At 37.1% G+C, this 27,645-nt stretch overlaps 1 protein-coding gene across 2 annotated transcripts; it reads right to left on the bottom strand.

Annotated features, from left to right (window-relative positions):
* Window positions 1-1,694: 1,694 nt before the first annotated feature.
* Window positions 1,695-19,984, bottom strand: LOC127435809 (T-box transcription factor TBX5-A-like). Of its 2 annotated transcripts, XM_051689530.1 has the most exons (9): window positions 19,663-19,984; window positions 18,707-18,886; window positions 17,994-18,088; window positions 15,658-15,777; window positions 13,957-14,104; window positions 9,285-9,437; window positions 5,441-5,532; window positions 3,755-3,984; window positions 1,695-3,665 (listed from the first exon to the last, which is right to left on the bottom strand). In XM_051689530.1, the coding sequence occupies exons 2-9, from the start codon at window positions 18,848-18,850 to the stop codon at window positions 3,079-3,081; spliced, it is 1,569 nt and encodes a 522-aa protein (XP_051545490.1). In that variant the 5' UTR covers window positions 18,851-18,886; window positions 19,663-19,984; the 3' UTR covers window positions 1,695-3,078. The 2 variants fall into 2 exon arrangements, with proteins under 2 accessions (XP_051545490.1, XP_051545500.1); XM_051689540.1 differs by lacking the exon at window positions 9,285-9,437.
* Window positions 19,985-27,645: the final 7,661 nt, after the last annotated feature.

Raw genomic sequence — 27,645 nt, 5'->3', positions numbered from 1 at the left:
CTGTCCCTGGATCAGTGTACTGTTGACTCGAGAACTGCTGTCCTGGGATCAGTGTACTGTTGACGCGAGAGCTACTGTCCCTGGATCAGTGTTCTGTTGACTCGAGAACTGCTGTCCCGGGATCAGTGTACTGTTGACACGAGAACTGCTGTCCCCGGATCAGTGTACTGTTGACTCAAGAGCTGTTGTCCCGGGATCATTGTACTGTTGACGCCAGAGCTGCTATCCTGGGATCAGTGTACTGTTGACTTGAGAAATGCTGTGATTGACTAAATGTACTGTTAGCATGGGAGCTGCTGTCCCCGGATCAGTGTACTGTTGACTCGAGAACTGTAAACTGGATCAACTTCATACATTGATAAAATGGTAATACAAATCATAAACATATTTCCAGTATGTTTTATTTGTTATACTTTCTGCTGTTCAGCAAAATACACCTGAAACATATATTTTGCCCCTTAATCACACACATGCTCAATCAGCTCAGTCAGCAGCTCATCGGTTCTTAGTACGTTTGACACCTCCGAAAGATATTCTCAGTTCAGTGTACTGTTGACTCGAGAACTGTTACGAACGACTCATTGTATTGTTGACTCGAAAACTGTTGCGTCCGGAGAGTTCAGTCCGATTTGTGAACTAGCTGGAGCAGTTCATTGCAAAGAAGTTAGGAAAAGCAGATAACACCAGTTCTAGGATCATATTACTCCCGGTTATCGGCTCATTTCGAGTCGGTGTGTCAGGCACATCCGAGAGACAGGTTAAGATAGAGTAACTTGTGGATCAGTGTTGACTCGAGATGTGAACTGTTTCAAATGATTCAGTCCAATTTGGTGAACTGGTTCAACTCGTTCACTAAAAAGAACTGGTTCAAAAGAACTGGACATCACTAGATTGTACCCCAATAAGTATATAGATCATGCAGTACATAATAATTTTGCTACTTAGACCGTACTTTCATAATTTCCTTCCAAAAGAGAAACTTTATCCAAATCCTAATATTTTGTGAAATCATAATTTATCATAAATGGACACTATACTGAGCAGCCTTAAAAGTTTAGAAACTACAAAATCACTATCAGCATGATTTTCAGTTGTGCAGGTTTTTAAAAGCTTTTAATATGTAAGACTCACTGATGCAGTGATCCACTGACTGCCTGTAGAGGTCAATGGTTAACTCCATTTTGGTTCAGAATTGACTGTTTTCTCAAGGGTGACAAGTTGAAGATTTAGAGAGAGGCCTCGGCACAGGGAACGTAATTGTTGGCTAAACCCCCTTTAATCCGCAGGATTTTCTACACAACTGCTAATTTGTCAGGACCAACATTAATATCTGCTGCAAAACAAGAGACCTTCCTCAACCAAGAACTGAAGTTAAAACATTACACACTCATAAGCTGCAGTGATAAAGACAGTCATAATCGAGTGAGACTTGCTTTGACATTTTGGATAGCACTGTAGAGTTTGTTTAGTTCAGTTGTATACATGTTAATTATTAAAATCCTCTTCTATCACTCCAGCAGGTGACCTGCCGAGCAGAAATCAGCTCTACCAGGACCAAAAAGTCATGGCTCATATCCATCAAAAATATTCATAGAGTTAAGCCTGATTAATAGGCTGATGTTATGCAATTGTACCATGGCACAGATTTATGCCGCAGTCAGTGTAGTTGTTTTAAATAAATTCAAAATACAAGGAAGGATCTTTTACATTTATTCTGATTTCTATGTACATTTTTGTTTTATGTACAGAAAGTAAATCATGTTTGTATGTTGACAGGTATTCATACTCATTCCAGATTGATTACTTTTTTTAACAAAAAAGAAAGTTTGTCTACCTAAACTCAAAGTAATTAAAAAAAATGTAGAGTAAAAGTCAAACTAGCAAATGACATTGAAGGTTAAACAACAGAAGGTTTTATAATACAAGAAAAATAAATACTATTAACAGGAGAATTCTGGTGATTACAAGTGTCCAAAAATAAAAATGTCCTTACAAAAGTTATGTTCAGGTGCTAAAGTTTGCAGGTTAATCTAAAATTGTATTGTATCTTAGGCCTTGTAAAGTCTTTAGAATAACTTTGAGTTATTAAACCTGTGATTGGTGCTCTGCTTATGAGAATCACTTTACTGTTGGAACGTTACTCCTCTGTGTGCTAACAGAGATTGTGTAACATTACATTACATTAGTATGTCCATGATCCTAGTATTAGCTTATACGGTAAGTACAGTTAAACTACCGTACCAATCTAATGGATGGATTGGTTGGTATTGTGCTGTGCCATATTTCCAGCTAACATTTTTTTAAATAAAAAGTGCCCATTCATCCATTTTCTTACATTGACTTATTTGTATCATGGACATACTGGTAATTCCAAAACAATGATACTTAAGATGTTGCATTAAGTGAAACTAACTTGAAGTATATCCCTGAACAAAATCTACTAAGTGCATTAATCTGCACCAACTGAAAGTTAGAACTTCAATAGAACTGCTGTTATTTGTGAGACAAATGATGTTCACTGACCAGAAGATGTTTTCATTTTTTTTTCCCCATTAAAAAAACACTTACAGAAACCAGGACTCTTTGTTTACCATCGAACATAAGATCCCAAAGACTCGTTCTAACATATCAGCTCATATACGCTCAAAGAAAAGTCAAGAACAACCCATACAATGAGATGAAAAAATACTATAAAACTGGATTGTTTTTCTTTTTTTTTTCTTTTTCTTTTTTAAATTAAAGTTTTTTTCAACAAAACTGTTGGCATCTCTATGTATTTGCCCTTACATTGAAAGGGAAATGTTCTTTGTCCCTGATCATACAAACATACAGTAAGTCTCTTGTTACTGTCCACTCTGTGAAAAAAAAAAAAAAAAAATCCCAGTATTTCTCAGACATTCATTGCTGCCTTAGCCACTTTAACTGGCTTATAACTCTAATGTCTGACAAGAATGTCCCATTTAACTATACCACAAGATTTCACAAGGCAGCATAGATATTAAAGATATAAATATGTCGGAAAAGAGTCTTTTCTCTATACCATGTTGGGAGCTTCTTTCCCTGTTCATAAGAATCCAATTAGCTGCCTTCATTCCAGTCAGGCATGATGCTTACACTGTGCACGGCGTGGTACTGGTGCGGGGACAGCGTGCGGGGTATCCCATGAGTGTACAAGTACTCATTCCCCTGCAGGCCAGCGGTTGGCGACTGAATCCCTGCACTCGGGCTACACTGACGACCCAGTGGCTGATGAGGCATGGAGCCCTGGTACATAGCATGGGTGTCACCCAGCTGTGGTGAGGCATGGCCTGCGACACCACTTAATCTGGACACTAAGGGTCCTGAGGTGAAATGAGCAGAGAAGTGCTGATAGGGCAGCCGATCCATCTGCTGCATGGTGGTCACGGAACAGCTGCCGTAAGCTGAGATACCCGGCCAGGTGTTGCAGCTGATGTCTTCCAGGCTAGGCACTGGCTCAGTGGATTGCGAAGCACTGGCATACATGCACGCCTGCCGCTGACCAGACTCAGTCCTGTAAGGGGCACTGGTGAGGCCCAGAGACTGAGAGTAGCTCACAGGCCGATAGTAGTGATCGTCCTCACTGGATGAGCTTTCCACATAAGATTTCTTGTATGAATGATCTCCGGCGTGACAGTCATCCTCCCCTGTGCGTAGACAAATGAGAACAGAATTGAATTGAATACCATCAAGAGGAATCAACAAAAGCAATAGAACCTGATTATTTACAACGCACCTTTCCTCTTGATGCAGTGATATTCTTCACTGTGTTCATTGGGCAGAGGATAGGAGCTTGACTGAGGCAGTAGGTCTTGGGACGTTCTTGTAACCCTGTTTTCACAGGAATACTGAGAGCTCATGCCACTGGGAGTAGATAGTCCTTGTACATCGCCACTAAACGGACTCTGGCTGGTGCCGACCCGCTGGCGCACGGTACTGCGTGGAACTACTGGATACTCCTTGGTGCTTTAAAGAACAAAAAGTGTATTCTTGACCTCCCCAATAAGCCATCCTATGACATTTACATGCTGTCTTTCATTCAGGAATCTTGAAACGGCTTGAATGGGAACTAACCACATCCACCGTCAATACACAGCACTTGGTTAGAATAAACTCTAAGCCATCTGTCTGTGACAGGAGCTTTTCCGTGCCAATTAATCAATGGAAGTCATAAAAGGCACTTTACATTGCATCTTTGCATAATTCCTTTGCTATTCATTTTGAACCATTGACCTGGTTTTCAGGAGGTCCTCATTTAACTAAGACCAGACCTGCTTCATCTCAGTGCTTGACAGCGGAGGGCTGAAGAGGACAGATAGTGTATCAGATCCTTTGACTGCTACAGTGAAAGTACTAAAAAAAAAAAAAAAAAAGAAAAAGTCTCTCTGTGCTTTAGTTTGTTATTGCATATTTTCTCTGCACGAAACCTTAGCACTTGAATTTCGATGAATCTTAAACTTTTGAATAAATAGTGGCTTCCTCACTTGGATAAAGGTGTCTGCTGAATGGATAAATGTAAATCACAGTGCTGTATAATGGATTCGGTAGAAGGAAAGAGTTTCAAATGTATCATACTGGCATTTGTCAAGTCTTAAAGTCTTCAAGTCATTATCTGGAAACTCAATAGTATGCTAACCCCAAGACACTTTTATGGGAGACATTAGTCAATCAATCATCTTTCTGCTCATTTGAATGTAACAGAAAAAAATTAACTACGGCATGGAAGGTGCATTGCCGTTTTTTCCTAATGTATCATGAAGGCTGTCAATTTGGAGTGGACAACACCTGTGTTGGCTGCTGTTGGCACTAAAACCAGATTTTCTACTTTGAAAATGTGTTTTTCCACACTCTATAGAAGCACTTTATACAGCAGTCATCTGGAGAAAATAAGAATAAAAGCCATGTGGTCTTTGCCTCCACTGAAGCAACTATATCACAACTGTGGACAACTGTCTATATAGAGCAGAGAGATTGCATGAAACTGAGATATGGCCTTGGTTTTATAGCCACACCAGATTAGCTTGGAAAGTCAGTGACTGGATGGGTTTCACTTGCATAACAAATGTCTACCTCAGTTAAGGGCACTGGCTTTGTGAAAGCAGCCACCTCTGGGTTGTATCTGTGCTGGGAGAGTGTTTGTGCATTGATTAACACGAGCCTTTTTAGTGATAATTAATGAGCTAATCTGACTGCTGCCTCTTCCTACCCATTTGAAGTCTCCTGTCAGCCTGATACCATATTTAGAGGGGCTATCTTTACAACACCTATATCTAACCGAAAGCTACTAACATGCAGTTTTAAGGTTGCTGATATTTTAGTTTATTACTGTAATTAACTAGGCACAAACACTTTAGATTACATTCACTCAAAAGTCAGTTACTGTGAATTATGCAAACTAAACATTCCACAGATTTAAACTTACCTTTGCATTCTTGACATGCGATGTAGCTCCATATCATCACTTCCACGAAAACCCTTTGCAAAGGGATTGTTCTCAATCTTCAACTGGGTAATCTGTAAAACAAGCAACACACAAATGTTACCTATAGCTTCAACTTTTGGCCTTCAACTCGGTATACTGTTTAAATACAAGAACTCTCATCTATTTGAATCAAATGATGGGATTCTCAACCTGATTTGAGCTCCAGATATATTTTTATTAATGACATGAGAACATGCTTTCCCATCTTAGAGCCTAGAACAGAATGTAAGAATACATTGTTTCAGTTTTTCTTCTGAACAATACATCTTTGTAGAGAAAGCCAGAGTATTCAAAAGATGATTTAAATATAATTGGTTCTATAATCTCTTGTAACTCACTTGCAGTAATGTATCCATGAATTTGATTTGTATTGAATTTGCATTGTCCACTTTTTCATTGTGTTCAAAATAGCCATGCACTTGAGAAATGTACTGTCTTACATGTTTCTTTTGGTGGGGCATCCCACTATGACAATCAATACAGTCAATTCAGGCTTGTCTTTGAAAATGATCGAATAGAATGTTTTATTGCTTATTGTCCTGGAACATAATGAGCGGCTCTTTTGTGACTGGTAATTGACAGATTATGCTGGTGGTGTATTCCATTTGGTCCGCCGACGATGACAAAATGAAATCTTGATGTACCCAGGCACTGTAGTGTGTTTGACACTGGTCTAATGTAGAAAAAAAGACATTTTGGATAATGTTTTTGTTTCTGTGTGACCCTGAAAAATGCGTCTCACATGTGAATCCCCAATATTCATGCTGCCTTGATCACGCAAGTCTGAGTTTTGCTTATAAATAAAAAAAATATTATCATTGTTCTTTTATAGTTCTTTGGTGATAATCTTGTTAAAAAGGCTATTACCCCCCCCCCCCCCCCCACCCTTTCAAACAGTTGTATAAGGTCAATACCAAGTGCAACTGCTAAATTCATAAATCAGTATGAAAAGATGGCAGTGTCTGAACATACAATAGTTTTACCAGAATAATTTTTAGGCTTAACTTGAGTTTAAGGGATTAGTGTGAGTTCAGGGTTATTCCCTTAATAAGATTCATTCTCTTTGGTGGGTTATTTTTTGGCTGTTTTGGTGTGTTTTCTAACAGGGCCTGATCTTTGACTCTGCTTTGGCTCTCACTTGAGACCTAGTAAAACAATGACATGTTCGGATGCAACTTTAATCTCTCATAAACACACTTTGTACTTGGCAGACTTCTTCATCAAATTGAGAAGTTTTGTAAATGACAATTTAGTGTCCTTAACGTTTTTCTATAATTAAAAACAAAAACAAACAAACATCTATTTACCGACAAGGTGCTATCCGACCTGAGACCTCTCTTCAGGTGTTTGCACAGTATCTGGGAGTCGCTTCGGTACACAGTACGCAGAGAAAACTCACCTCTGGGTCATTATTCTTTTGTATTCAAGTTTTTCCTTCAGAGTAAGCGTCGGATGATTCCCGCCCATACTCCAAGAACGCGCAAATTATGTGAAGTGCGTAATTATTTTATATAAACCTGCTATTATTTAACTCCTCTTACCAAGCAAGTTTCCGTAGTTCTGGATCCGAACTGTAACTAAATGCTAGCAGAGTTCATATCTAGAATGAGTTGATTAGTAGAGCGACCTCGAATGTCTTACGGAGCATTATTAAAGTACACAAGAGCCTCACAAAAATATTTTGTTTCTGAAAATAAATGTCAAATGACGTCTGACGGTTAACATTTTCCTTCGTACTACGGCAGGTTTTTTTGTATGTGGAATATTTGCATGAAATAACCTGTGTTACTTGAGGCTCTCTTAAACTGTTTTTCAATTTTTGCTCATAATTACATAAAGGTACACGTGATTATTTCCTTTTGTTTAGGCCTAATGTTGGTTTGTTTAGCTGCAGGAGTAAGATCCAAATGGTTATTCACATGCACGTGCTTTTTTTGAGTAAAAAGAGATTTCGGAAATAATTAAATTAACAAAAATAGCTGTCTGGTTTTTAGTTAGTCTAAATGCCATTTACCAAGCAGTGCAAATAATTAAAATACGTACTGTTGTCACTGGAATTAAAAAAAAAAAATCCCTCTCTTTTAAACCTATGTCGGCAGAAAATAAAAAACGTAAATGGGCAGTTGCTCATAACGTGTCCATAGACACACATTTTAGGTTAAATGTATAAGGGAAAATTGTATATCTTATGTAATTTTATTGGTCACCATTACGTTGAAGTTTTTCTCCATTTTGAACAACTTTTGCCTCCACTTATTTTAGTAAATGGTCCTGCAGTGTGACTTGAATTTTTAAGAGTAGCCTGCAAATATTCCATAGAGTCTCTCAGATAACGTGAGGAAAAAGCTGCAAGCATAATAATAATAATAATAATAATAATAATAATAATAATTAAAAAAAAAAGAAATAGAAAAATGCTGTTAAAATTGTGTTAGATCTATAGTATCACACCAACTTTCCAAAAGTATTTGTCAACAAACCAAATGCGTGATTTCGGCTAGTGTTTTGCTATAATTGCAATAATTCAGTAAGTACAGGAATACAAAAATGATCTATGAAACTGTGTTTGTGCACTTCTGTGTTTTCCCCTCACAGTTTATTTACAGCAGTCAGATGTATTATTGCAGAAACCTCAATCATCCAGACGAGACGCACCTAACAATTTTTCCATCTTCACCACAATGAGTTTGAAATATAATCTTACTAAGTCACGATGTCAGCTGCTCGCACGCCATTTGAATTTACATGCAAAATAATGCTTTACAGAATAAAATGAACATCAGATTAACCAATGTGCATAAAGGAAACTGCAATTATAAGTGATCTGTATTTAATTAATTTTTATATTTTTGTTATTTGCAGACGCTTTTTACCACATACGTAGGTTGCTTATTTCAGCAGCAGGTACAAATGTCATTGATTTACAGTTTGACTATTAACGAACAGAAGTAGATTAATAACTAGGCTTATTCTGGGCAATGTTTGAACGATTCCATGCAGCTACGTGAAGTGGAAATATTCTGTGACGTGTCTAGAAATTCACCGAACAATATATTTAGAATCTCATTGATTAGTGTAAGGACTAGGCAGAAGTTCTCAAAAGCGTAGCTTTCTTAATGTTAAGCCATATAAACACATTTATTTCGCAAATAATGCTAATTCACAAATGACATTTCAAAGTTTTCTGTTCTTATTCTGTGGGTGAACTTCCAAAGTAATTAAGCTCATACTTGAAAAAGAAAGAGTGTAAGAACTCAGTAATTCTCTTAAAACTACTCATCTTTTTAATAGCATTCACTTCAGTCGAAGAAATTCTCTTATTGACCATGTTTTTACATTACACACTAAAAAAACTAAATCTAGATTAACACCTAAATCCATAATGATATCCATTGGTATCTTAGGCTTTCGTTAAAAAAATCGATGCGTGTTTGGTCGAAATCTGCATAATATTTAGCTATCACAATAATTATATAGTCATTTATAATTAGCAATTGAATTAACTGCAGTTCCGTTAACTGCAAAACTCAAATGTTCTCCTCATAACATTAAGTAACTGGTCCTATTGATCATGCCCAGATATTCACCAGAGCCCGTATCACTTTTATCCCATTTGGAACTGTTGTCATAGATCTTGTGGACCTACAACAATCAATTCCTTCTCTAATTATCAAATGCATTGGGTATTTCGTTATTCATTTCGATTCAGTTTAGTCTTAAAATGAACACAACACGATGAAGTGAAATGCTCATCACTCATATTTGTTCAAATCTAATTTCTTACCTTATGATTTTGGTAAGACGTGACTGCAATAAACGCCGTTTCTGGAAACACGTGAGTGCAGAAAGCGGTATTTTTGGAACCAAATCCATTATTTTCATCCGCCTTCACGATGTGGATTCTCGGTTGATATTTATGCATGGAATTCAGGATAATCTGGAAAGAAAGTGGAGCCAAAACATGACCATGTCAACAAAACACATCATGTTATTCAATTAATTCACATTACAGTTTTACTCTTTTTATATAGGATGGCCTTTTGAAAACTTCTACAGAAATCAGCGCAGTTGGTTAAACTTCAGGCCTGCAAACTTCTGCGTCCAGTGCTACCGATTTCTCAAACGCAACGCTCAGAACAACCCATTTGGCTATTTCGTATGATTTTGTACGAGTTCGTTATGAATTTGTACATTTCATCACGTGCATATGCCCGGATGTCTAATGCAGAAGTAAGCGCGAGTTTCGCGCACGAGGCGTTAAGGATATGCTTATTAATATTATGCCCTTACCCAGGGGTGTCCAAATTTTTCGGTCTGAGGCCAAATGCAGAAAAAATAAGGTACTGCGGGCCGCATTGCTGTAATAATTTAAAAAATGGCTAGAAGCTACTAGATTGCCACTATATATAATCTTTATATTGTACGCTTAATATTATGCAAGTTTTAATCATTATTTGTGCTCTATGGTATGCTTGTGTAGGCCCAACGTGTAAATAAAGGATAGGATATTTCACTCACAAAGAACTCTTATAATGGAACAGTGATGCATCTTATGCAAAATATTCTACTCATTTATTCACATTTTTATCTTTGTGACGTCCATTCAGTGGCACTGCAAAGAACATATAGATCTGCAACCGAGTGTTGGGTGTGACCCATCACAATAATCACAATTAGACTGCATTTTATCACTTTATGAAGTGATGCAAGGAATTGGATTAGATTAGATTTAGATTTATTTTGCCATTTGCACAGGTACAGGGTAGTACATGTACACTGGAACTCTTATGCGTTTCTCTCTGAGTCAGCTTTATAAACATACAGTACATAATACACAAAAGAAAGACCTTATACATATTAAGAAATACATTTCAATGAATGCACAAAGTATAACAGAGATAAAGGTACCCAAGAAAGTAAGAGGGACTGAAGTAGTTAAGTAGAAAAACACGATCTGTAAGGTGTGTGAGGTATTAAATGTCCATGATGTGAGTGAGGTGGGGTGTGATATTTCCCTCCAGCATTAATGTCCTTTGCAATCAATCTGACAGTGGCTGGAAAACAACTATTATAGAAGCGTGCCTTGTGAGTGTGGATACTCTCTGGCCTGTGGTGTCTCAGGTTGTATCCTGAGTTCTTCCACCTGAACCGAGAGTGAGCTGTGTGATGTCGGTGACTGAGGATGCTCTGCGCTTTTCTCCTACAGCGCTGTGTGTAGAGTGTGTCCATGGAGGGGAGGTCAGAGCCGAATTACTCTTTATTTTCAAGGAATTAGCCTTTTGTAGCTATTCAATTATAACTTCTGTTCCGTTGTTACTTGCGTTACAAATACGCTTTTAATTGAATCCAAATTATTGCGCTTCTTTTTATTTTGTAGACGTACAAAATTTCACATCTGTGTGCAAGTGTTTTAAGCGCTCTCTCTTCTACAGTGTGTCCTCACTCAAATGGCGCTGGGAAGCCCGTGAATCATTTTTCTTGTTTCAACAAAATGTCAGAACGAACCAGTGAATTACAGTTTACTTCCAAATGCTACAGAGGACGTTCTGGAAGAGTATGCTCGGTTCGCTCAACAGCAGCTCTAATACAGTTGTATTATGTGAGGTATCGGGACATTTTAACAAGTACATGAATAAAGTATCTAACCTGATGCCAGTCCTTTTATAAATGCATCATTCTTTCTGCAGGGCGCTTCATCCTTGGAAATAAGGAGTATTCCAAACTCCTGTTGAACTCTACCAGTGGATGAAGCTGATGGCGACAGCACAGAACGCGCTAGCGGAGACGATGTGCCGTGAATAGCGGCCCAGAATATGAATTTCATATCATTTCTCCGTAGCGGGCCTAATTCTGTTGTATTTCTAAAGTCTCTTGCACGCCGCATAGGAGCAGTCGGAGGGCCGCAGATGGCCCACGGGCCAGACTTTGGAGACTCCTGCCCTTACCCAAACCCCTTATCTAAACCTAACCGATCAGTAGAGTGTGTAAACATGATAGGAAGCTTTTGTGTGTGACAGAAGCAAGTAATTGTCCCATATTAGATGGAAACGATGTCCAGCGACGTCATTGGCTGTTGTGAAAGTCGTACATATCATAGGAATCAGCCAGATTTAGAAAAATCGGATGAATCCTGACGATTTCACCATGAGAGCGTGTGTAGCGCAGATCAACCTGCATAACAACATCTGTTTACAAGCCAGTCGTTTTACATTAGTACTGAAAAGTCAAGTTTACGTCAGTACTCTTGGCAAAAATACGAATAATAATTATAAAAAAAAGTTTTTGCCCAGGTTCATGTTTTAGAGAAACACTCATGTTTAGTAACTCTGTGAGCTGTTCTTATCCAGACTTTTTGGTCAAATGTGTGTGTCCAAGAGGTTTTTATGTAAACTTTGCATTCTAGTTTATGCACATACTTCCTATTTTCTATTTTCATCAATTTTCCTGGATCCCTTCATTCTCCAAACAACTGCAGCAGTTCTCCTTTGATCAGTGACATTGGTCCACTCCCTCTGAGCTGCTCTTGGCTCAACAAAACAGGCAGCACTTGGTCACATGGCTTTCCCTGCCTGCTGTAAACTTTAAACATTGCTCTCTGCAGAGAATACTGCTTTTGCTCTAGGCCTACAAAAGACTTAGTGTTCGAATTTTTCCAAATATATATATTTTTTAATATCTTTTATGTCAAAATTGTATAATTTAAGGCTTTCTGCAACATCTAGCATAGCCACACACAGTACACTTGTATTTAACATGTAATGCAACCACACAGGTTTGTTGAAAAACTATGTGTGGGACATATACGATTATTTGGGAATCTGTATGGACATCAGACAGAACTTTTGTTCCTAGCATGCTTGTGGTGGGACCACCCACTAGGAGTACAGCATTCATCTGCTCTGGGTGCCATGTTGCTCCGTTTCTCCATTTGGCCCAGCACTGTATGATAGTTTTAAATGATAGTGAGAAATCACTGAGGGCCCTGAATGCTGCCCCACTCTTTCATGTTCCCGACATCACAGGGATTCTGAAGCCCTGCAGATTAACAGCCTTTGTATACCTCTGTCCATCACTCATCACACACTGTCATTAAATATAAACTGTTTGAAGCACAGTTATTCAAACTACGCCATTTTGACTTAAATATTTCTAGATGGCTGCAAGAATGTGTACGTCTATTGAGCACTTGATTAATGGTGCTAAAAATGATCAAAGCTAAAGCTTTGCTTGCTTGGATCTAAATATAACTTTAAAACCCCTAAACTGTGTTCCTTTTTCTCACAAGTTAACTGTTGCCTTTCCTACGTGCACACTTCGTAAGTTATCCACGTGGGAATTATTGCGAGTTTCCTTCGCACATCTTTGTCTCGTGATTTGGGCTAATTAAGACAGAGTCCTGAAATATTGCCTAATTTTATGTATTTCCTAACAGGTTCCAGCTTATAGCATGCCATGTTCAGCTCTGTTTCTAACACTAGTAATTATAAATAGGTCTGAAATTATTTCAAGCACATGGAACAACAAGTCGATGGGTTGTTATTTTGGTTGAGAAGCCATACTTCATTTATAAATCCCAGGGTGCTCTTTCAGCTCAAAAGGGGGCATGCCAAGAACCACTGCAACCGATCAAAAATGCATTCTGGCCAGAAATTTACAACACGGCTCACATTCCAACTGAGCTCCAGTTTCATTCTACCAGCTGAGGTTTGGCAGGACAACAAACCTGATCAGCTTAAACCATGTGATCAGAACTAAGGAGTGACAGAACATATGTCATGTGCTTGCAGTCACAGTTTTAAAACATAAGTATGCATATGAAACACACTCTCATAGCGAAACGTGACTGTCCTGGCATATACTGTAGTATGCTCAGATAGAGACATGGTGCTTAGGTTTGTACATTCACATATCCGAGAAACGCTGAACATCAGTCTAATCTATTACAGTTGTTAGCTGCTCGGGCTGGCACTTCTTAGACAGAGACTTCTTTACATTATCTGACAGATTGTGCATAATAAAATGGCAGGTGCCTGAAGAATGAAATTACTTTGAACCCACACCAGTTTAATTTATAATCTAACTTTAGTATGTCCACATCTAAGGCTCTGGACTGTTGTTTTTGTTGATGCAATTATCATTACTGGATTTAAGATGTGTTTTAGTTATTACACTGTTCTGGCCTTTGTCAGTAGCACCTCTTTAGAGGTCTATTATTTCTGATCTAGTGTTTCGATGCACAAAGCAGTTCACCCACAATGCTACCTGATGTGTGAAACTTTCTCTTTTCATGACCTGAGGACCAGTGGTGAATATTAGAATCATTTTCTGTGTCATTTAGTGCTGATTTCAAATCACTATGATCCAGCATGTGATGATTTTGTACAAAATACTGTACATTTGCTAACTCAAGCACAAAATTTCGAACCAAATAAGCAAATTCGTAAGACAATACTCACATGTCCGAAAGGATCTAGGTGGTTGTTTGTCAGTTTAAGCTTCTGGAAGGACACAAGTTGCCGCATCCAGTGTGCACCGGTGGCCGGTGAGTCTGGGTGGACATACAGCCTTCCAGGCATTGCAGGTTCTGCTTTTCCTGTCACAGACCTGAGCCACAGTGCAAAACACATTTTTAAAAAAAATATTTTTTTTTACAAATGGGAAATACACTTTCCCATTATTGTACATACACATCCAAATACTCCCCTTGTACATATGGTAATTTTTACTTTATATAGTAAATAAAAAAAAAAAAAAACAATTCTAATATGAAACATGCACTTGTTCACTGTTTAATTAACTGTGAACAGTAATGTAAAAGGTTTGGCTTTCTGTTTGATTATTGATATGTTTATTTGTTAATACAAGGATACAGTAAAACGTATATAATTATTTGCTCAACTGTCTTGAAATCGAAACTTTTCCAAATGTGTCCCAGCCTAATACCTCACGTTTGTTATGCTTCACTGCGTTATGTATTGCGCATAATGTCTTTCAAAGATCCGTTTATTTTCTTAATGGCTAAAGCAATGGTTGATCAAGAGGGTGATTAGTTCCAGAGCATGCACTGAATGGGTAATTTTCAGTGATATTGGCTTGTGGACATCCTCCCTCCAACAAACCTTCAATTTAAAACTACTGACCCTTAAAAGGGAGTATAAAACTGGGAGCATAATTTGCTACAACACAGTGTGTATTCTGTGTTGTTGTTGGAAGCAGACAGAAATATATGTGAAGCATTTTAAGGATTATTTTTTTCCTGATCCCATAATGTGTCATCTTACAAAAAAGACATTTCACTAATAGTGTAGGGTAGTGACACAGCCAAGAGACCCACTCTCTTTCAGTCAATACCAGAAATTGAACAAAGTTTCAAGGCAGTGTTTGCTTTAACTTGTTTTAATTTGAATAATATTCACCACAAAATAGCCATAAACATTTGATTATGTACATCGTTTCACATGTAAATATGCTTCATGTAGTAACATCTAAATTATCTGATTTGATTCAAGTCAAATATATTATTCAACATGTGTGAATCAACCTGACTACATTAGATGACTCCAACAAAATTGTTTTAAGGATTAGTTTGGGTAGAAATACAGTAGCACCTTAAGGTAACAGTGACAGGTTACCACTTTTTACAGTGTTGGATTTTTAGGGCCAAATAAGTAAGGAAATGTTGGAATTGTTTTTAACTGAAATAAACAAAAAGATTTGTGGAACATTTTCTGAATAGTTCAATGATCAGTTCCTCTTTACTGCCCTCTTTTCATAGTCTGTTTTCCTTCTTCAGAGATGAATAATGGGAAAGAATAAGTTTCCTTTAATTATGTAACCAAAAGAAAAATGTAGCTTGGCAATTTGATAAGTTGTGTCAGAAAATGTTGAGAAGCTCCTTTAAGTTTTTGTTTTGTATAGAGTGTAGCTGAGTATTATTTATCTTTATGGATCAGAAGGTCAAAAGGAGCAGAGAAGAAAGTCAAACCAATATTGGAAACTTTAAACTTTCCGTGTAAATGAGGCACTGACTTCGAGGATATTTCAAGAACCCTCTACGTCAGTAAAAACTCTTCCAGAAACGATTTAATTATATCGCAAAGTAAATAATAACCCGCATTAATAACTTTCACTATTAAAGACATTGTCGTCTCACAAACCATTTATTATCGGCGAATTTATAGCGGTGGTCGTCCGCTGGCACTACATCCATCAACAGAATGTATTTGGTTTTTGGGTTCAACCCGGTGACCTTCACTTTGAAGCTTGGGAACATCCGCCTGTAGATGAAAATGGAAAACAAAAAATATTTTATAGGATCGACTCGTAAGTCAAAATGTGTGTTTAAAGCAAAGCAAAAAGAAATACATAAAATAATAATAATAATAATAATAATAATAATAACAAAAAAGCAGATTTCTCACTGCAGAAAACAAATAATGTTGAGCCTGATGCCATGCGTCCAATATTTCAGTTCGTCTAATTGAGCCAATACTAAGGTATGTTCATACAGAAACATAAAATTGGGTTGCCTTCCTGAACTCCTGCTAAAAACATTCTTAATTTCAGGGTGATCCGATTTTATTTATCTCATCAATCTATATCTCAAGTAAACACGAAAATTCACGCTTAATTATTTAAAGCCAAGAAGCAAAAAAATATGATAGAATTAATAAACTATAATTAACAAAACAATGAGTGCTACATAAACAAGACAATGAAGTGAATTTGTTTTCGGTTGCACAGCACACGCACGTTCTTTGACTACTTTTTTCAATGAATATTCCGGGTTCAATACAAGTTAATCTCAATCAACAGCATTTGTGTCATAATACTGATTACCACAAAAAATAATTTCGACTCGTTCCTCCTTTTCTGACACTTCCAATGGAAGTCAATGGGGTCAATAATCTGTAAACATTAAAATACTCACTGTTTCAAAAGTATAGACACAAGACATAAACAATATGTGTGTTAACATGATTTTACTGTCATAAAATCACTTACTAACTAAGAGACAATTTTACAACTTCATTGCCATGACGACGTAACATCCCAACATAAATGATTTAAACAACTTTACAGCTCAAATAATACACAAGTTTTAACAGATGAATTAATGTAAGTGCTTTTATAAAATTATAAACTTCACATTTCTGACACATTTAAACCCCCAAGAAACTGACCCCATTGACTTCTATTGGAAGTGTCTCACTGGAACACACATTCTCTCTCTCTCTCTCTCTCTCTCTCTCTCTCACTCTCTTTGAAGGAGGGACGAGTCGAAATTATATTTTGTGGTAATCAACATTGTCAAAATTTGTGACTCACAAATGCTGTCGAAAACGCAGGTATATAAATGCACAAAAGAGCAGAACAGGCAGCTGTTAAATAAAGTTGTGGGACCGTATCAAGCGTTTATAACTCCAGATCTATGACGTACAGAAGGGGTAAATAAAACGTAATAAAACGATTATTAGCATTAAATAGCAGAGAAGCCACCTCGTTTAGCCGTGTGAGAAAAGAATAGACGGCACGTTTTGTTAACATGAACTCGAACTCATTGAGCCATCCTTATCTTTAAATATCAGTTTAATTCCACGCAATGATTTCAGTTTTACTTTTACTCAATTTTTACCTGACCTTTACACCTGCTCACATTCATGTCAGGCAACAGCAACATCGCAATGACTTCATGCACACTAATTGCATTTTATTTGCAGCTCCCCAAACAGCATCTGATTCCTGAAAGAGGCCCGTGTTTTCAAACAAGCTGCACTCCTTTTGAACACTAAATGTATCGCTGAAACATTCGAGAAGAATAACAATAAGACACATGTAAATGAAATGAAATAAAACCCAGATAGCCTATACCTCTAAAACACATTAAGACCAGTTCATTTAACTGGAAAGAAAAATATATAATACGATTCGAAATAAGAAAAAAAAAAAAAAAAGGTTTGAAATTTGGCTTCAGATAATCCAGGTTTAGATATCAGCAGTCAACAGGAAAACAATCTACATTAAAAATCCAATAAATGATTAAACGGTGGATATGTCCAAAAGTAAATGTGTCTAGTCCACTATAATGACTCACATCTTAAAATATGGAGTCAACAAGAAATGAAAAATGTGCAAAATATTTAAATCCCAAACCCCATTTTTGATATAAAACCTTCAAATCTGGATTCAGTTTTAAAATAATGAAAGGAGTCAGCAGATTGATTTCCGCAGCAAACACATCTTAACAACATCAGCACATGAGCTTGTTTAACAGCAAATCAAACGATACAAATTTCACATTAATAAATACATCTGAGAATTAAAATATTCAATATTTATAGACCTTTCTTTGTCAGTGGCAATGTGAAGAATGCATAAAGTAAAACTATTTAATGCGTACATAAATGAAAGATTTGCTTTAGTGCATTACGTGCAGCTTTGAGAACTACATGCGATGAAAGTTCAAAAGTTTGTTCACGCTTTTGTGTCTTACCTCCCTGCTTTGGTGATGATCATTTCAGTCCCCACTTCATGAAACTTTGTCCATAACTCTCGCTCGTGCAAGTAAACTTTGATCCCTTCCATTCCCTTTGAAAACACATAAGTGACGTTCATTTCCCACGTAAAATCTCAGTAACCCTAATTGTCTAAAATGCTTAATTATTCTTGAGGCTAAATAATAGATCATCTCATGCAGAAGAGAGAGCAAAAAAATAAAATAAATAAATAAAAACATTTCGGTTTTTCAGCTTTAAGTAGTAAAATAATGCTGGCCTAGAGTAAACTTTTGGATGAGAATTTGTCATAAAATGATGCAGGAAAGGGGAAAAGTTTCAGAAACACTATTCCCACATGTAGGCCTAAATGGAGGCAGATCACGTGGAAAGAGGGTCAAAAGAAAGCGAATAGTAATAAGTGATTTTACACTGTTGAGGTTTCTTTTACTTTTCATATTTTGCTAAAAAAAATTGAATGTGTTAATGGATCTTATTTCGCATATATCGCTTTTTCATATTAATAATTCTCTCTGATACCTTTCGTGGATGTAATATTCATTGTTTGCCATGGCAGCCATCTGAATAACAGTAAATGAAGAAATGAATGCACAGCTTTTTTTTCAATTGTCTGTACAACAATTGTGGCTCAGATCTGCCATCACCGCATCTCTCTCTCTCTCTCACACACACACACACACACAGTTGTTACCTGTTGAATGTAGGTAGTCTGTGATGACGGAGATTTGCTGGAGGCTCCATTCTGTTTTTCGGATTTCCCGTCGCTTTGTAAATCTTTTGCATCCGTGTCACTTGGAGAGTTTTGGAGGCGAAAGGCGTCTTCGCTGTCCGCCATGTCAGATGGGCCTGTGAACTACTTTAACCGTGAGGCCTAAATGACAGAAACATTTCATCATCACCTTTTTCTTTTAAATATACACATCTGTGCCCCCTCCAGCCATTACTACACCACGTATTAAAGCGCCATTGATAACTAAACAAGTAATTCTCCTGTGCTTGAGAATCCAAAAAATAATCAGATTGTACATAAAAAAAATAAATAAAAATAAACAAAAATAAAAAAAAAACAACGTAAAAATACCCAGACACTAAATTTGCCACTAAATAACTCACTAAAACACTTCTTTAGGCCTACAAAAACAAATGCAATACTTATGTATTATTTGGAGAAATGTCAATGCAACTTTATTTAAACACACACGCACACACACATTACATACTCATAAATATACATAAACAAACAGCTAAAAGGCAATATAATTCTCCATTCTTTTTGTTGCTTGGTGTTGTTATTAGTAGTAGTAGTAGTAAGAGGAGGAGTAGTATAATTAAAATGTTCCTTGATAGACGAATTTTAATTGTTAAAAGGGGATAAAGTGCTTGCATGGGCCTCTGTTGTAACTTTCTTTAGAGATTAGAAAAACTCAGTCACAACTGTTCGATACATAGTGCTATCTCTCAATCTACAATGACTGTATCGAGCTATAGAATATATGCATTACTAATGCCCTTCAGAAATCAGAAGAGCTTTACTGTATCTTCGCATGTGTATGTCGATGCGTCTCTAACGATAGCCTAAATGCACCAGAGGAACAATTCAATGAATCACAATCAAATGAAGGCAAAGAAACTGACACTGGACAATACCTTTAATTCTGAGGCAGGACAGGGTGTTTGACCAGTCCGTGCACGCGTCCAGGTGACCCTATCTTTTCCAAATATTGACGGTTTGATAGCGAATTTCCCTTTTAATGTGAATTATATTCCAAGCATGTATCTCTCGGTATGCTGCACGGTGAACCCATGGACTTCCTCTATGTCCTCGGTGAGGCAGAACTCTTCATCAACATCAGGCGTCCGTGAAATATGTCGATTAAAAACGAGAATCTTTCTTCTTGTGCTAGTGATGAACTCGCGCTAATGGCAGTTCACATGTCTTCAGAGTCCAGCCGCCGTTATTCTTCCTTTACTAGTCTATTCAACCTCCTCCTCTCTCTCTCTCTCTCTCTCTCTCTCTCTCTCTCTCTCTGTCTCTCTCTCCTCTCTCCCTCCCTCTCCTCTCTCTCTCTCTCTCTCTATCTCTCTGTCCCTCCCTCTCTCTCCCTCTGTTTCTCTAATGGTCAACCCCTTTGCGTTACGCTGGAAAACGGAAGCGATGAGACGAACCACGTCGGTAGTTTGGCCCGTTTGCTGTGGGGACACGCAGTGCACTTGACGCTATCGGTCCACCTACAGTATAACTGCCCCCCAGATCCCCCACCACCCATCATAAAGTCTGCATTCTTCACAGGAGACGTTTTAAACACGCATCGAGAAGAAGCGCCGGACTCGTCATGTTACGTCATATAAAATAGATATCAAATATCGAAAACAACTGCACCAAATGTATGTAGGCCTATTTTATCATAGTTTTGCACCGTGTCTCCCAGATAATTTATTTATTTAATTATGAAATTACTTAAATATGAATACTGAAGTATCTTATTCGAAGAGTTAAATAAAGAACATTGAGACAGCCTACATACAGTACTGTGCAAAAGTCTTAGGCACATGAGATGTTTCACAAAAGCATTTGTCTTAAGATGGCTATTTATTTCTTCAGCTTTAGGGTATCAATAGGAAATATAAATGTTAGACTCCCAAACATTACTTTTGCAAATAGAAAACATTAGAATAGAAGAACAGGGAGCCCTGCAACAGATGTCATGACCCCCACAGAGCCCCCCACTGAACATTGTGTCAGTCTGAGATTACATAAATTGACAGAAGCAATTGAGACAGCCTAAATAGATAGAAGAACTGTGAAGAATTCTCCAAGAAGTTTGGAACATCCTATCTGCCAACAACCAAGAAAAACTGTGTCCAGGTGTACCTAGGAGAATTGGTGCTGTTTTAAAGGCAAAGGTGGTCAAACCGAATATTGATTTAGCTTTTTTATGTTTACTGGACTTTGTATGATATTAAGTGACAAATGAAAACTATTCATGTCATTTAATAATTTACTTTGAAAGTTTTTCACAAGTGCCTAAAACTTTTGCACAGTACTGTACATACAAATGTTAAATGGGAATTTATCCTACCCAAAAACACATCTGTGTCTTCTGTTATGATTCAGTAGTTTATGTTTTACAGTGTGGCATTAAAGTAGATTCAGCAAATCTTCTGAATCTAGTGACACTGTGTGTGTGTGTGTGTGTGTGTTGTGTGTGTGTGTGTGTGTGTGTGTGTGTGTGTGGGCAGGTTTAAGTGGTTTACGAGGACTGTTTTTTTAGGTTATAAACTGGTAATTACAAGGGTATTATGCTATAAATGTGGTTTATGAGGACATTTCTAGTGTCCCCATAATTTAAATCACTTAAAAAACATACTAAACGATTGTTTTATTGAAAATGTAAAAATGCAGAAAGTTTTTTGTGAGGGTTAGGTTTAGGGGTAGGGTTAGGGGACAGAATCTATAGTTCATACAGTATAAAAATCATTATGTCTATGGAGAGTCTAATAATGATAGCTGCACCAACATGTGTGTGTTTGTTTGTGTGTGTGTGTGTTTGTGTGTATGTGTGAGTGTGTTTGTGTGTGTGTGTGTGTGTTTGTGTGTGTGTGTGTGTGTGTGTGTGTTTGTGTGTACGGTATTTGTGTGTGTTTGTGTGTGTGTGCGTGTGTGTGTGTGTATGTGTGTATGTGTGTGTGTGTGTGTGTGTGTGTGTGTGTGTGAGTGTGTTTGTGTGTGTGTGTGTGTGTGTGTGTGTGTGTGTTCATGAAATATATCCTTTTGCACGCTGTTTTCCTTGACAAACTTTTATGTTGTCGGGTTTTGGTATTGTGTCTTCAAAATATTGTCTCTAAATGTAGTTGTTAGCGGGTTTAACAAGCGAATTAAACAGGTAGAAATCATCTGAGTTCTGCAGTCTTTTCTGGAAGTCATTTCAGCTGTTGGTCATTCGATCTGAAATTCAGTTGAAACTCAAGTGTGCCCAAAAACGAAATAAAGAATCACGAATGTTTTCTTACATAATTAAAATGTAAAAATGTAAACAATGCCAGTTAGAGGACTCCTGCAGTGTGTAGAGAATCATGACTAACACGTAGGCTAAACAAAATCAGGCACTTAAATAACGTTGTGTGGTATATGTGCAGAACATGTTAACTGTTCTAACCTTGTTACCATCTATCGACCGGTATAGACTGATTTCATCTGCAATATGCATCGAAATAAAACAAATTAAATACAAATTTTGACCGTCCAGTCAGTTGCCATGTCACAAGATACGGAAACACCAACTCTTTCCTAAATAACATGACTAAATATAGCACCTGATAACCCAGGGCTTCAAAGACAACAGCATGCGAACCGGTGCGTTAAAATCACAATTGCACGAATCAGTAATAATGTGAGTTAATTTCTACTGCCTGATTCAAGATAGCTTACAGTTCACGCACTGTCATGAGCATCAATAACATCAGTTCTCTTACAACGAATTCAATTACAAACTGAAATCAGTAGATCATTTGATTCATAATGTTGAATCATATTGGTAAGAAGTAATAACGGGCCTACAATAACTTCAGTTTTCTGAAATAACAAGTGGGCGGATCACAACAGCTGTATCACTGCAATAATAATTTAGGGTAGGCCTATTATTTCTTATTAAAATACCAAATAATAGTAAATCATTACTTTATCCACAAAGCAACGCGCGAATCCTGTTTCTTGAAAATGCTTTAAAAGCAGATAATCAAATCATTTAAAACGCCTGTATTCCTGACCTGAAAATAACGCTCGCTGAATACAGTACTGTACAGGACAAAATGACGTGAAAACTACAAAACAATTTGATGGAAAAATGATCAGCATAAATGAAGCTCTAAAACTTTTCCTCTTGAAGTGTTTCAGTTTTAGCTACGGAGGACATATACCGTGATCACAGTTAGCTTGCAAGAAACGAGCTGTAGTTATATCACCTTCATAATGAATTATTAAACAATTCCTACTCATCGACTAAATTAGATGTGCTGTGTTAATACTTGTGTGGATAACGTTTACAAGATGAATTTACCTTGATTAATTACGAAAGACATTTTGAGTACGAGCCGTCAAAATTGCATCTTTAAATTTGTCAATTCTAAACATTCCTACAGCAGATAATGTAGATTCAAGTCACTTTTGCGTCAATAATTGTTAAAACAATAATGTAATAGTTTGAGAGTTTCCAGCTCGTTTTGGATTTAAACTTAATTGACATTATGAATTAATCCGTGCTAGCAAAGATATGATAATTTGCCAATATGAATAAATATAGTCTTGACTACTTGTGTGGTAAAATGTTCAGTCAAAATCTTAATGTATATAATGTGCAAATTGAGGATTTTTGTGTGTGTGTGTGTGTGTGTGTTAAATCTGTATAAAGGAGCCCTCCGTCTCTTCTGGAGAAGTTGTGATAGTGTACACGAATGTTATTTGAACCGTCCGAAAAGTCTTCATCATGACCTTTAAGAACTAACTTTGAAACATTTAATTTAAATAAAAAGCTTGTGAATTACAACTGAAATGTAATCTATACTATTATTATTATTATTATTATTATTATTATTATAACGCGTCTAGTGTACCACCGTTACCGTTCATCTACTGTATCCAGTTAAAAGAAGTCTAAATATATTTTTTTGTAGACTCCGCGCTGTTTACCAGATTACATTATTTTCAACTTCAATGGAATATATATATATATATGCAAAAGTTATGTCTAAACGACGTAAACTTTGTTTAAAACGACTCACGAAACTAATTTCAGCGAGTCACTTTTCTTGAATCTATCTCATATCTTTTATTTAATCAAGTATCATAGGATAAATAAATGAAGGAACAGCTGCCCGTCTCATCTTGAGTGTTTTTGGTGAAACAAAACACCGTTTGTGTTTAAGTTAAAAATAGGTTTATTGTATGTATAAAATGTTTCAAAACATAAACTATTACGACAAATAAACGAGCAGAACTAGTCGTCCAGTCTACCAAGTAGTCAAACAGTCAGTAATATGTTGGTGGTTTGCTTGCATCTTGAGCTTTAAAATGGTACGATAATAGAAATGAATAAATCAATATAATTGTAGAGTTCATCTCAGTTTCGGAGAGTTCAACAAACTTATTAAAGACAGTTTAAACTAGCGTTAGTTGGCGGTCTGTGAATGAACTGTTTTAATATTGGCTAATTGACAATAAAGAAATGAATTTTAAATGAATTTAGTCTTGCACATCATCGCCAAGACACTATAAAGAGTTCTGTGATAAGGGCATACGCGTGTTACCAAACTTCAGTCTGTTCTACTTCTCTACAGTTCATTCAATCGTCAATCTACAATACTTAATTAAGCTACATTAGTCCTGTGGTTCACTGAACACCAGAACAGTACAACACATCAGACCTGTTAAACCTGAATGTGTCGTCAGTGCTGTGTCAGTCTGAAGCTGCTGCTATCAGCACAAACTGTGTGTATCTGTCTCTCTGCACATGTGAACTTTCCTTTCAGCATACCACAAAGGCTGAAAAGGTGGGGGAAAACACCTTTAAATAATTTTAGACTCTTAACACACACATGCAGTATAAACCAAACACTTCAATACAGAACTTTAATTCAGACAGTACATGATATTTCTCTAGAATAGTTATGCAGGAGCAGAAATGATTCTTTAGAGCTCAGGAAAATGCAACAGTGATAGCCAGTTTGCAATTAATGGTCTGGCTTGTTCATACACTTGTGTGAGCAGATAAGTGGATAAGTTAGAGTGCGTGAAGAGTTTGATCTAAATTGAAGATGTGGACAGGAAAATCTAGCAGATCTGGACAGATGTTTAAGAAAAGGGGTTTCGCGGAGTTGTTTAATTAACCTAAAAGAGCAGAGAGACAGAGGTGAAACAAACAAACATGGGATTCTAACATCATGCCATTGTATTGCCCTCAAGTTGACAGGGAATTCCATCACACATGTACCAGAATATATACAGTATACATGTATAGGCTGCAAATTGGAACGAAAACACGCATCGCTATCCTTACAAATAATTACAACAGACCATCGAAGTGCCTCCTGTTTGGCCATTTTTTCGTTTTGGGACATGTGAATTGTCCATCCCCCTAAAGAGTTTCACTGTACTTATTCTGGAATGGATAGAACTAAACATTTTTATGGCCAGTTTCTTCTGTCAAGGATAAGTTGTGTTGGCTTGTTGTTTAGCACCAGAAGTTAAATCTGCGGTCTTTGACTTTGACATGGCCACACATGTCAGCATGCTGGATCAGCCCACCCTCCTGTAGCTGGATGCTGGTTTCTCTATAGGGCGATAAGATATCTGAGTCCTCTCCGCAGCTCAGAGCTCAGCAGCGTCGTCCCCCAACACCTCTCACCTCACTCACAACTCCACAGCCTGCTGGGGCCCTGAGCGCTGGGCTTGAGCTGACACATTTCTGCTAACAATCACATCACACACTGGACCCACATTCCGCCTTTCTGGTTCCCTTGGCTTTTTTTTCCATTCACTTCCACAAGAGCCTCCAACTGAAGGATCAAGCTCCGCCACCCCCCACTGCACATATGTGTTCAGAGGTCACAGTCATTAAAAACAGTTCATGCCTATGCTGTTACATTCCTCTTTAAAAGATGATTTCACTCTTTTTATGTCATGCTTGTCATTTTCAAAACATAATGTAAACATGTGAGACAACGAATAAGATGAAAGTTCTCTTATGCTATGATGGGGCCAACTGTACATCTCCAAAAAGTGTTATTTCCAGCACCTGTGACTTTGCTTTGACTGTGAATCAATATATTGGACAAATGCTACACAATAAGACCCAGGATAAACAGCCTCCACAAAAATGTCTTGGCTTTTGATGTAAACTGATGAGTCAAATTTGTATCACAAAAAAATAAAATGCATTTGAGCTTATAGTTTGTGGAATTTGTTTGGAAAGAAGATGATAATGTGTCAGGAATAATTCTTTAATTCATGCTATGGCTTTGCCTTGTAGCCCATAGGCAGTTATCCATTCATGTATTTCTAATGCAACCATTATGTTTCGTTCTTCACCTTCAAGACTTGTTTGTACGCTGTAAAATGCTGCCCTCTATTGGTTATTGTAGGGTATTGTGGCTTGCCACCTCATTTGGACTGAACGCAGAATGAACTACAAAATCATACTGAAGGAAAACATATAAACATAAAATGAGTCATTAAAAAAAATGTGCCTGATGATTTAAAACAATATCAACAGCAATAAAAGCAAATCAAATAACTATTAAACACTTAACACTATGTTCTGGTATCTAATTTCTCTTCAAATAACTGCTTAGTTACTTCCACCTTGATTTTTTTTTTTTTTTCTACCTATATGTGAAAGTATTCAGTAGCCAGTTTTGTTCATTGATCTTACTCCTCATTTGGCAACAGTACATTCAGTAGTAGCCAACATCCGTAAACAGGCCCGGCTTCTGACAGCTATGCTAGGGTGGGCTGGGGGATATCATAGGTGGGCATTTGGGATGGGGAAGGATTACTCAGACTACTAATTTAATGTCTTTAATTGGCGTAAAATGCTGTAATTGTTAAGATCATAAGACCCCATATATATTTTACACTTTTCCCCCATATTAAAAATACACTGAAATAAATAAACTGATAAACATTGTATACAATCATACACACACACTTAGTTTACTAATTTTAACCATTAATATTTCTAAAGATAACTAATATTGCCATTATATTCATTCATTTTCTGTTCTAGCATAATTTCATGTACAGCTGCTTTGAAACAATGGCTGTTGTGAAAAGAGCTATACAAATAAATTTGACTTGACTTGACTTGACTCATAAGATTGAAGTAATGGAGGTACTACCTCTTTAAGAACTTACAGGAAGAGCAAGTGTTGAGTGTTGAGTGATACTACAACATAATAAAAAATGCCAAGTGTTACAAAAGCAAAGTGGAGAACTGACTTTTGCTTTTCCAGCCAACTGAATATAGTAAGCTAGAAGAAGATGCCGATATCATGTTTGCAGCAGACGTTATTTTGCAAATTTTATTACGGGAAAACAAAAAAGTTAAAGCTCTACTACTAAACTTTTGGCTATCTAGCCACATCTCTGCTTGAATCCTAAAATTGCAAGCAACTTGCCAGGAAAATGTTACGTGCTCCTTTTCTTCGCAGATGAATCACATGGTTTGAGGTTACCTGGACTTTCCTTTGATCATCACTAGGAGATATTCACCTGTAGAGCCAGAGTCATAACATGCTATTTTCACGTTGATATTATGTCATTCATTTTAACTAGTGCTGATGATTTAACACATTAATTCAGTGTGATTAATTCTATGAAAATTGTGAATCAAAAACTCCAGTGTTCTCCTACCATTGGAGCAATTCAAGCTTGATGTACCATCTTCATGTTTTGGCAAATTTGCAGCAGTAGGGGGCAGTCGGCGCAACTTGAGCTGTACAGGCCACATGCCTCATCAAACGTACATGCAGGCAACAATTAAAGATTCACCAAATTTGAGTAAACATTTTAAAATTGTAATTTTAATCATGACAAATGTTTCAATTAGTCAATACACCCTAACATTCTGGTTTTAC

Source organism: Myxocyprinus asiaticus, chromosome 4 (assembly GCF_019703515.2).
Source record: "Myxocyprinus asiaticus isolate MX2 ecotype Aquarium Trade chromosome 4, UBuf_Myxa_2, whole genome shotgun sequence".
In the NCBI taxonomy this organism is placed as follows: domain Eukaryota; kingdom Metazoa; phylum Chordata; class Actinopteri; order Cypriniformes; family Catostomidae; genus Myxocyprinus; species Myxocyprinus asiaticus.
Note: the sequence above shows the minus strand (reverse complement) of the source record. Positions and strands in the feature narration are given on the sequence as shown.

Bases quoted from the DNA above. Each gene is read 5' to 3' on its own strand.
- LOC127435809 (XM_051689530.1), bottom strand. From the start codon at position 18,850: ATGGCGGACAGCGAAGACGCCTTTCGCCTCCAAAACTCTCCAAGTGAC. The intron at 14,105-15,657 runs GTTTGTGAGACG...ACTGTGGCTCAG, and splicing joins AAATTCGCCGATAATAAATG to GTCTGTGACAGGAAAAGCAG. The intron at 5,533-9,284 runs GTAAGAAATTAG...CTTGTTTTACAG, and splicing joins CGTCTTACCAAAATCATAAG to ATTACCCAGTTGAAGATTGA.